The 12,094-nt window shown below is 41.4% G+C and overlaps 1 protein-coding gene across 4 annotated transcripts in view; it reads right to left on the bottom strand.

Annotated features, from left to right (window-relative positions):
• Positions 1-12,094, bottom strand: part of LOC119436531 (ecotropic viral integration site 5 ortholog-like) — a 241,596-nt gene that overhangs the window by 50,587 nt on the left and 178,915 nt on the right. For all 4 annotated transcript variants that reach the window (XR_005189069.2, XM_037703399.2, XM_049658398.1 and 1 more), the window contains 3 exons: positions 7,626-7,925; positions 5,110-5,235; positions 1,606-1,749 (listed from right to left, as the gene is read on the bottom strand). Coding sequence is in view for 3 of the 4 variants with exons in the window: in XM_037703399.2 (XP_037559327.1) it covers positions 1,606-1,749; positions 5,110-5,235; positions 7,626-7,925 (570 nt within the window). In the remaining variant the exon portion in view is untranslated. The remainder of the gene's footprint in view (positions 1-1,605; positions 1,750-5,109; positions 5,236-7,625; positions 7,926-12,094) is intronic.

Below are 12,094 nucleotides of genomic sequence, written 5' to 3'. Positions count from 1 at the left end.
CTGCTGTAAGGAAGGCTCATTACAGTCAATGTATAAACTTGGGACAGGTGATGTCCTGTAAGCACCACTTGCTGGGCGCAATGCAAGGTTATGTACCCGATCAAGTCGTTGAATGTAAGAGTGTCTGGCTGAGCTATAAACTAGGCAGCCGTAGTCTAGAAGGCTACGCACAACAGACCGGTAAAGACGTAAAATACACGCTCAGTCGGAACCCCAGTACTAATGGAACAACACTTTGAGGATATTCAATGCTTTATTTACCTTAATGTTTAGTGTGTTTATGTGGACCACGAAGTTCAGTTTGGTTTCAAAGGTTACTCCTGAAAATTTATAATGTTGTTTGACCGGCAGTGTGGCGTCATTTCATTTCAGGACTGGGTTGCAGTATAGCCCACGTTTCTGTGAAAACAATACAGTAAATCTTTTCTGGGTAGAGAAGCAGAAGCCATTCTTGTTAGCCCATTGTGTAAGTTTATTGTGATTTGAAGCTGCCTCTCACAGGTAGATAGATTTGAGGCGCAGCAAGCCACTTGCAGGTCGTCGTCTGTTATGCACTGATGTATATAGAGTGCATAACAGACAACGGAATAACCTTATTAACTGAGTTCATTTTCCTGTGCAAATGTATGAGAAAGTACTGTGCCGAGACGTACCTGAAATGTTCTATAGTATTATACATGAAATCAGCTAGGCAGTTGGGCATTTTACCACAGATGCCAAGGTCAGCTAGGTTTCTTTAAATTCCATATCTCTACGTGGCGTCCATAGGCTTTTTTTAAATCAAAGAAAACTGCCAGACAAAGTTGCTTGTGTAAAAATGCATATCGAATTTCATGTTCCAGTTGGAGAAGATGGTCAGTGGTTGAACAACCCTTTTTATAACTGCAATGGTGAGGGTCTATTAGGTTTCTTGATTCTAAAATGAATGAGAGCCTTATATTAATAATGCTTTCATATGATTTTGCCAGACAGCTTGTCAGGGCAATGTGTCTGTAGCTGCTTGCAGATGTTGGGGATTTACCAGCTTTGAGAAATGGGACTACTATTTCTTTTTTCCACTCTTCCAGCATTATCCCAGATTACATTGAAAAATTCAAAGAGAGCCTGGGATAGATGTGCCAGCATGGAGTAGTGAATACGGTCGTGACCTACCGCTGTTTCTTTGCCTGCTGAAAGGACTATGTTTCATTCCTGCTGTGTAAGGGGGGCATTATACAATTCATTTGACACGCCAGTAGTGGGCAGCTTCTGTTTTTCAGCAGACTGTTTGTACTTTAAAAATTCCTTTTTTAAGCATAGTAAAGACCACGAACCAATCTTGTCACTGATAACCTAATAAAAGCCCTGCTATCAGTTAGATACCATACCAAACTGCACAGTGGGCTGCAACAATCAATACAGACAAGCATTCCTAGAAATGCAATCTCAGACACACACCTACAAGTTTTTCCTATGCCATTGCTTAAAACTTCCCAGAGGCTGTACTACTCTACAAAATAAAACGGTGACTGCCAAAGAGCTAACGTTGCTTTACACAATCTCAAGTAACAAATGGCAACAAAATAAATAGCCAATCAAAACAAGTGGCCAATCTAGGTTGCTTACCTCAGAGAGAAAAAGGTCCATGACGCGGCATGCTAGGGTGTGCGGCAAGCAGGAAGTGAACAGAGTGAGAAACCACGAGGAGGCATACATAGATGTGTGAAAGCTCTGAGCTTGAAAGTGCATGTGGATCTCGGGCACCAGCTCCTGCATGTGAAAAGACATGTGATTCAGATGAAATAATGCTACCATAACAGCTAAATAGAAAAGGGTGGCACTTAAAACAGTGATACACTGAAAGATACAGTGAAAGAACATTTTTCTGTGTACTTTGCATCAAGTGACAAAGCTATGCTCAACCATTAATATAATAATATTAATTAAAAAGATTAAAAAAAAAAAAAAACCTTGGCTCACTTTAGTAAAAAGCAGTATAACCATTACAACCCAAAGACATGCACATTCTTGCATGCCCTCTATCTTATGTAGCAGCATTAATGAATCCTTCAGGTTTTTAGCCAACGTTTGACATTTGTTTTTTCATATACCACAGACTTGTACTTGCTCTCTCTCTCCCCACCCCCCCCACACACACATACACACACACAAACAAACTGATACATACACACATACAAAATAAACAAACAAACAAAAAAGAGAAGATTCAGTACTTTCATCTTTCTTCTCTCAATTTTTCCTAAGCGCTGGAAATGCATGGAAAGGCGGCAGCCCAGCTGTCCGCTTTAACTAATGAATCACCAAGCCTTGCATCAACATCTACTTTGGTGCAGCTGACCTACAAAAAAGTTTCGTCTTACTCAACTGAAAATCAAGTTGGTGATCAACACTATCAAGCCCAAACAAAGCATAATGGCTGTGGGTTTCAGTATACTACTCAAATTAGTACCCAACACAACCGTTTCCATGCCAATGAAAGACCAGCAAACAAAAAAGAACATCGTTCAGGAATGCGACTAATCAGCATGGCCTTTACTATGAGACCAATGAGGAGGTGCTCACTAATGTCGCACTGCTTTAACCTGACGTATAAACCAACATGTTTGAGGATGTGGAAGGCCTTACTGTTCAACAGATAGAGTAACTAGTGTCACTGTAGAAGATATGGACAAGGATGATAGGCGACATGTCAACCGAAACACAAGTGCTGTGGCAATGCATGCAACGTGGTACAATCTGTAGGAGAAGCCTACAAGTACCATCCATGCCACCAGTAGGTTTCTCCCGCACCTCAGCTGACTGTATAATCACATGGTATCTAGTATATCTAGCATCTAGTAATCACAATGGCACCCAATTCCTTCGCGTACATTTTCTGACAGCAATCATGTCACATCCATCATTTTGTGGGCAGCAGTCTTGATTCAAGCAATGCACAGTTAGAGAACTGCATGGCTAAAATTTGAATTTGTAACCTAATGCTGAGCAGCAGAACAAGATAGCTGCTGAGTTACTGTGACAGATGCAGAGTAGATATCTTAAACATGAAGAAGAAACATTGTATTGCTTTTGACATATCAGAGAAAAATCTGCCCATTGTACAACAAAATAAAGAATTATTTACCTAGCAACATAGACATGATTTTATGCCAGTAATGTCATTATTTACAGTACCCTTTCCACAATGAAATACTGTAGAGCCTGTGCTGTTCTAGAGAATGCACGCTCAACAACTTTGATGTGTTTTTTTTTTAAAGAGTTAGTTGCAATTCTGCTGCCAATATATATAGATAGTGCACAATGAAGACTATATTTTCCCATTCCTGCCTTTAAAGCAAAGCTTTCTTAGCCTCTTTCCTTCCCTTTGGCATCCGTTTTTAACCATTTCTGACTCGCTGCGGGATGTCACAGATGCGCGCGCACATTGACACCGAGTGGAACCTATCGCTCAATAAAAAAGTAAATTGCATGTCCAGTGGTTAGTTTCTAACTCGGCTCCCCCTGCACAGAAGCTCGATGCTCTAAACATCAAGCCACGGACACATGGCTAAAAAGGCAAAATAAAACATCCTTACGGATTTCCCCCGTGCAAGCCAGTGCATTGCTGCATCGCAAAGCGACCATTTTACTTACAAAAGTGAGCACGCGCATCTTCTAGCTGACGAAGAAGATAGAAGTTACTGGATGTGTTTGTCGCCAAAATTCACTGTGTGTCTCTCATAGTATTGTGGCATTGTGGCACGTTTCTACAAGGTCAAGCATGTCATGTCTTGTGATTCAATATGTTTTAATGCTGAAAAAAACATCTTGCTCTGAAAGATCTACCACGGTAGCAGAGGGTCGCGTTTGTCAGTGAAATCTGCAGCCCATTTCTTCTCGTACTGCGCTCTATTGCCTTGCTGGCTCATGAAAGCTTTACGTATACCAATACCCACAGTCCATGCGATCTGCATAATTGTTTATTTCTGCCTTCATAAAGAGAATTCTAGAGCTCAAATAACAGCGATAATAAACATCTCAACAATTTTGAACTTCTGCATGCCATAAATTTTCTTGAAAGCTTCAGTTTCAAAACATTAAAATTTTCCACCAAGCATAAATTTTCAAAATACACCATTCCCATTTTATTCAATATAAATTCTGTAAGCACATGACCTAATAATGGAAGTGCTTAACAAAACGAGACCATACACAAAAAGAATGGGGACATGGACAAGTGTCGTAAACATATTGGTAGTTTATCTATATATAGAGAAAATTTTTTTACCTAAAATACATTATTGAATATTGCTTTACGGGAATATATTTTGACCCAATTTTTTTCTGCCATGAAAGAGTTACACATCGATGACTTAAAAATTTTTTTGCTGTCATCTACTGTCAGAAGCACAACATGCCTGTCTTATGGAAAATGTTCAAATGGAAAATGTTCAAATGAAAAACTAGCGCGCTTAAATGAGCTACGCTCGTCACGGCCATTTTGGGGATGGGGAAGCATGTCTAGACTTGTACCTCACAAAAATGCTGACAAACGCCAGTGATTGTGAACACACAAAGACAATAGACTCAACAGCATGGCCGGGATAAATACTGCCTAAGGACAAGGCAGCGACAGTGAAGAACACAGTAGCGACAACTGTGAATCATGTAACTAGCTCTTTATTGGGCAAACTTGTGCCCAGCATAACAAGTAACACTCAGGCACAACGACAGCGACGAGCAAAGTCAGCGATCGTTGAAAATCTCATCTGCATGTCAAGCGTATCGGCTTTTATACCAGACTCATCGAAGATTCCATCATCATTGCTGGTGCCTGTGAGCCTTCCAGAAAATACTACACAAGGTTCGGTGACAATAGACTCAACAGATAGAATCAACAATAACCTTCGAGGAAGTTCCAAATCATGCAGGCACGTATTGCGTTTAGCGATAACTTTAGGTTGTTAGAGGGTGCAATGCAGTCCCCGAGAAAAGGATAAATAAGTACACGTGTCAGTATGCTCCATTCTCTTATTATGAATTAGACAAAACACACACATGCGTGTGCACACATACACGTACATGAAAGGAAGGCAAGTGAAGTATGAAAATTGTAAAAACCTACTGTACCTGTACAAGGCACTCCAGCTGGTACATGCACAGTCCCAGTTCAGCCATGCTGGGCTTGTATATTTCCCGCAGACGATAGTCTTGCATCATTCGCACCAGCACTGTGAATGTCTCTTCCTCAGGCATCTGTCCAATGGTTTCAAACAAATAATGCAATAAACTGCACTTCATGAGCAAAGCAAGAACTAACTTTGGGAAGATGACGTGACATAAAATTCTGTTTTGTTTCTTACGTGGGGAAGCTCAATAGCAAGTACTAACACCAAGTGCTGAACACTCCTTTCATTTAAATAAATGGATACCCTCAGACAACAATTGCTACTGATTGGAAGGCAAATTCAGCTGCATACTTCTCACTAACTGCTGTCTCAATAGACCAATTTCATCACTGATGCACAGGCACACTTACCCAGCTGGAGTCATGATGCAAGCATTCATCACTACTTTAAGGCTGTATACTTGAGTTCAAGGCAACATTAAGCAGGATGCCCAAGCTATCTGCATTGCACATTTTTTTTTCTTTCAGGTGTGCATTTCCTAAACCCTGCTCCAACAGTAAAAGCATTTTATCCTCACCTCCGAGCCGTCATCTCAAATATTAACCCAGTTTCTAGCAGTTAAGAAAAAAAAAAAAAAAAAGGAACACTGTGTGCTTTGTACCGTAGTTGCAAGATTATCCCTATAAGCCTACTTTGCGATGGTATAGTGAAACTCGCAAGATCAGTTTATTCTGCATTGATGTCGCATGCACCTTGGCCATACACAAGTTTTGAGCTTGAAGAGCTTCTTTGCCTCATTCTCGCAAGCTTTTGCAGAATATTGTTGATGATAGAGCTAGACAAAAGAACTGTCTGTTCAACATCACATGGCGAGGTAAAGGTGAAGAGTTTTACATGTAAACCAAGGAATTTTATGAAACTATGGCAAAGATGTTTGAAACATGAAATGGTGTAGGTATGCATGTGCCAAAGGTGAAAAGGCAACGGGCAAGCTTTTATCCGCATAAGTGTGCGTGCTTCTAAAAATTTCACCAATCCTTATTATTTGAAACTCAAAATGTGTTCAATGAAGTGTGTACCTTCTAACATGACAATTATTCATGTACTCAGCATATTCCCATGTATTTCACCCACTTTGTCTATGGATTACACTGTCAGCAGTCTCATCTTCCAACTGCTCATAAAGCAGATTAACATCAAGCATGCACCTTTAAATGTTTGTATAGGGAATATCATTCATGGTTTTATAATGTTTCCAAGATAATGCACTCAAGATTCACAAGTGACTGGAACACAGCTAATCAGTTTCTGATCTACATTAACTGTCAGTTGAAGCAAAGGACCAAACAACAAACAGCCATTTAGGGAAAAAAAAAAGGACTAGGAAAGCTTTAGCATAAGGGGGCACTGAAAAACATTGTTAAGATGGCCTGCAGACCGGAGACCGGAGGTCTGATCTCCGGTCTGCAGACAGTGCTGCCATGAACATGCTTACCAAATTATTACTTTCCTAAAGTCAATAGTTAAGTAAGTTCGTATGCGTTTATACTGAACACATACCAACTGCACTGGAATGCACTGGTAAATCTACTAAACACAACGTTTTTCAAAATAAATATTAGCTGCAAGTGCAGCATTTCTGTCATCTCCTTCTTTGTGTTCTGTCTGTGTGCTGCCCCCCTCAGTATTCAGTATTACTTCCCCGCATGCAGCAGAGAATGTACAACCTCACATAACAGATTGCTTGCTCTCTCCTACGACTTTGGAAAACCCAGCTTTTGTTCTGTCCGATGCAACAAGTGACCATGTCACAAAAGGTACACTACATGCACTACATGCACACCTTTCTAATCCTCTAAAAAAATGGGGAAGCAGCGGTCGTTAATGTAATGACAATGACGATGCATGTTACAGGGTAACAGAAGAGACAGGTCTGTTTCAAACCCTGTTTCTCAAGTGGTGTCACAGTAAGATGTTGCAAAAGTATGGATCATGGCACAATGACCATGCTGCAGTGTAACTGAATGGACGGACAGACAGATAAAAGCCTGTTTTGAGCTCTTGATAGCTCTCAGAGAAAAAATGCTCCGTGCACTTCAGTATTATCATGGTTTTCTTTGTTTAAAGTGATAGCCATTTATGCGTGAACATTGGAGGACTCACACTTATGTCATGGCTGCACTGCTATGGATATGCTTCTCAACCTCGCAGGGCTAATCAGAGTAAGCATAACATTTCACCTGTATAAATATCGCCCCAATTTTTAATGAAGCTTATTTAAAGAGATGCTCAATCACAGCATGTTAAACAACAAAAATGTAAGGATAACATGTCAAATCATTCACACTGCTAAAAGCATGTAAAATTCAATTCAGTAAAATTTACAATTTGATTAACTTTTCTACTGCGAGTGCAATTTCATTACATTGATGTTCTCCGTTAACTTGTTAACATGGCCACAGTCCCAAAGAAGCAGATAAAAAGGTGAGCTCATGACTAGATAGCAAATGAACGAACCTGAAGAAGCAATAGGCCAACGATGAAGGCACTACCCTGACAGTAGCCGACTTCTCGGTCATGCAGTGAGTAAGCCTTCATGACGTTGAAAAGGCCCTCTTGACCAGGACCATCTTTGTCACGGAAGAACTCATGCTCAGGGTAGGTACGTGCAATGTCGCGGCGGATCACCTTCTCACAAGGTGAGCTTGCCTTGAGGTACTCTGCATACTGCTCACGAGCTGCACATGTGGGTGCATTGCACAATAGCTGCCATGCAATGGCCCGGAAGTGCTGCGGGATACCCTTGCGAACTTGTTCCTGCACACATTAAATGGTTTGCTCAGAAAACAAGCCATGCTCAGTTCACGCAGATGAGACAAAATACAAGAAGCAAGCAAAGATGAACAGGAGGGAGAGGACAGGTAAGTGGCAAAGACCAAATAAGTAACCACAAACTAAACTTTCTCTTGGCAATATTTTTTCTCTGTATCACTGTACTAGTTGCGCTACACTGTCCCCTCACAGTAATTCCTTTTGATGTCAGAAACGGCACTATAAAAAATGCTGCGACATTGGGCATTCTGATGGTGCGGCATCCAAGTGTCGGTCTATTGCTGGCTGCTTGCGATGCACAGATTTTCAAAGTACTTTAACGACCACAGAAAGACTGATTCATTGTTTCGTCTGGAGGAACAAATTCCTTGTAAACAGCCTGCTAACTGCAAAAAGAAAAAGAAGAAAGAAAGCATTGACGATTTTTCATTCGCTTATCCGTGCTTTATTGTGGCGTAGCGAGATTACATTCCGCCACTTCTGGCTCTAGCATCTAGACTATTTTCGAAGTATTCGAAACAAACGCATATACATTTTAAAAACAAGTATAATTGACAGTTTCGGTTTCGATGAGCAAGTTTCATTACCATAACGTGGCGCATAGCGAAGACGAGCCAAAGACGAAATTCGTTTACAGTCGCTTACTGACTTTAGCACTTGCTCGATCGTTCGATTATTGATATCGCAGCACCACTACCTTCTCTCTTGAATGACGTGTATGACGGCAACCGAAGTTACGGATGCCGAAAGTTGTCTGGTTCACTTTTTAGACATAACCCATGTACATGCCCACTGCGAGTATATTTGTGTCCACTCGGTATGAAACCGTAACTTGGGTCCCCGACACCCGGCAAAACAGCGTTAGGCCTAACAGCTGAGGATCGTAACATCCATGGAGGTGGGCGCCGAACAATATAGGCCTCATGCTCTGCACCTTTGATGATGATGATGATTTATTGGCATCTCCTTAGAAACAAGCGGAGTGGTGACAAATAGTCACATAGCCTGCTTGATTTAATCAGGTATGCTATACAAGTTTTTCATTCTAGCATTTTTGTATACATCTCTGCTTTCTTTTTTTCTACTTTTTCTTCTTCCTCGGAACTTCTTTATCTACCTTGTACCGCTACGTATGCCTGTAACAGATCTGGTTGTATCAATCTTCTCCCTGCTTCTTTTCCACCAATACTCTACATGTTTATTGCTTATCTCGACTGCTGACCGGTTGATGCTCCGCTTCTGGAAGGTGTACGTTACCTATGGGTCTCACAGGATGAATACCTTCGCATTTCATCAGGACGTGCTGAGTGGTCTTCGGATTTTTGCTGCAGCAGACACATGTCTCATCTTGTTGCGAATATTTGCTCCAGTAAGTTTTTGTCCTTAGGCAACCAGCTCGCGCCTCAAACAGCAAGGCCTTTGTAGCCTTTGAGTTATTGTACAGATTTTCCCTTCTAATTTCTTTCTGCCCATTCCTGTAAATCTCCATGGTCCTTTTTGTTTCTATTCTTTGCATCCAATTTGTTGTCTCTGTTTCTCTCGCTTTCTTTCTGATGACTCCTGATTGTCTATTTACACTTTCAATTACCCTGTACTTGGTAGCCAACTTTCTTGACCACTTCCTCCACTCTGTGTCCACGCTTTTCAGGTACAGATACTTGTGCACCTTTAGTCACCCATTTATTTTCAGCCATGTTCCCAAGTCTTTCTACAAAGCTAAGTTTTCTCTGCGCTTCTCTGACTTCAAAAGAGGCCCAACCCATGTCACCCTGCACTGCCTCATTTGTGGTTTTACCGTGGGCCCCCCCAGCCAACCGGCCTACCGATCTCTAGTTAACTTCCAACCCCAACAAGATATCTGATTTTAAGCACAAAATGGCATTTGTGAACGTTAGCGCTGGCACCATTACTCCTTTCCAGATTCCCCTTTATTTTCAGATTGTCTTGGTGGGTGCTTGAGTAAGTCTTTCCTTTGTCTATGTATACGCCAAGGTATTTATTTTGCTTGAGCTGAACCTTTGAGCCGAACATCCAGCGCCACCTGTCGACAGTAGAGGCAAAAATCGGTTTGGGCCAACACGTCCTCGCATAGTGGTTTAGTATGTGGAGCACCGTGGTTAAAAACTGAATTCCTCGCAGTTAAAAAGAAATTGCAGCTGTGAACTGTTGCAATATAATTCCACAAAAGCTCAGGAAGTGCAGTCTGGAATATTTCGAATTCCATACCATTTTTTTCGCAGATGCCGTACAACAATGACAGGTGGCAGCGCTTAGTGAATGCTGCCGACGTGCGTCTTTTCATTTACACTTGGGAGGCATTTACATATTGCCAAGCTGCCATGAGCAGCTTTTTCCTCAAAGCAGTCTTCATAGTGTGTACCAGTTTAGGAACAGAAACTTGACTATAAAATTTACACAAGCAAGCAGTCTTTAAATAATTAAGCTAAAGGGATGTATGCAATGCGTTTCTTGTTTACTAGACCAACTATGATTTTTACCTCGTGGAGTTTAGCATCAACACATCTTAATAAATCCTGTTTCCATTTACTATTAAAATTGATAGCTTTATTTGCGATGGTAGAATGGCTAAGTTTTGATGCTTTACGCTGCAGTTAATCCTTTAGTGACACAATTTTGCTCTGCAGCACTAAGTCTGAGACACATCAATGCATTGTGCCTTTTGTTAATTTGACTTTCAGGCTCCAATAAGTGTTTCAATAAAGTGTGAGCAGTGAAGAATTGGTTATCAACGATAATCGATCTCCATGTTTACCTAAATGATGACTCCACTGCCAGGCGCAATACGTTGTTAGTTTGTTACATATACATAGCGTTATTGCGCAAGACACAGTCTTTGGAAATATTTACAGTTCCTAACCAAAAAATAATTCGTAGCTTATCGTACATTCCTGCACCAGGTGTTTTGCCGGCAGCTACCAAACACATGGTGGCCTTCTGCATAATGTTAAGTGGCAGCGGCTAACACAACCTGGTGTTGCTGTGGCCCACTTGTGCGATGTGTGACATTCTGCGATTCTGTTTAGAGCTTGCACTGCGCCTAGTTTTTTTGTTTCCTTTTTCTTGCGATGATTACAAAAAATAACTAAGATTAGAAAGCATGCATTTGGAATATTAAAAATAGTAGAAACAGTGCTTGCTCATAAGCGCATATAAACTATTCATGTGCACCGTGTATTTTTCGATTATATACATTACACATGTGACATGGTGCATTTACATTTTCTCATCGTGGATGCCATTACATTGCTTAGGCAGCACTCAATCAATGTTCAGATGGTTATTTTGCAACACACTATGACGTTAAAGTGGCAGGTGTTGCTTCCGCTTTGCTGCCACTTACTGTATTTGCACGATTCTAATGCGCACCTTCGTTGAATAAAAGGTGCATTAAAATTTGCATGCACTCTACAATCGTAACCAATTCTTCTCAAAATCAAAAACGAATCTGATTCTTATTTAAAAAAAGTTCAATGCAAGGTAGCTAGTCACGCTGCCATTGAACAGGTCGTCTGAAGAAAGCGACGCTCGGAGACATCACAAGGTGGGTCCATGGGCCAATGCCCTCCCGCAGACGATGGTTGCGTGAGCCTTCAAGAAGTCTGGCATTTCTAATGCATTAAATGAAACTGAAGACGACTTTCTGCAGTCGATGTAGACAGCGAAAAGGAGATGTCGTCAGGCTCCGATAGCGACAAGCCACTAAGATTCAGCTGTGCGGATGTCTGTGTGCCTTTTATGTTCCATAAGATCGTTTCAACACGGTACACGTTGACTCAGGTTTCGTTACTTGATGTGCGCAGTAGAATCAGCACCAGATTATTTTTTATTTTATTTGGGAGGTAATATTACTGCACGTTACAATCGGTGGTGCGGTAGAATCGTGCAGATACGGTAGACTGCATGCCCGGAAGGCCCCAAGTGGAATGTGCTGAAATCCGCCACAGTGGGCACTGCTTGGCACGGCACGGCAGCACCACTATGCCAACGAACGAGGTCTACAGGAGGCTATGGCCGAAATGTCACGGGAAGCTTGGCGCTCATCGGTGATCAGGCCTGAGATCATGTCTAGCAGATCATGTCTAGATCATGTTGAGCATGCCTAGCAAGTTCGTCTGTGAGCTTACTGGAGGGAA

The sequence above is a fragment of the Dermacentor silvarum genome, chromosome 1 (assembly GCF_013339745.2).
Source record: "Dermacentor silvarum isolate Dsil-2018 chromosome 1, BIME_Dsil_1.4, whole genome shotgun sequence".
In the NCBI taxonomy this organism is placed as follows: Eukaryota; Metazoa; Arthropoda; class Arachnida; order Ixodida; family Ixodidae; genus Dermacentor; species Dermacentor silvarum.
Note: the sequence above shows the minus strand (reverse complement) of the source record. Positions and strands in the feature narration are given on the sequence as shown.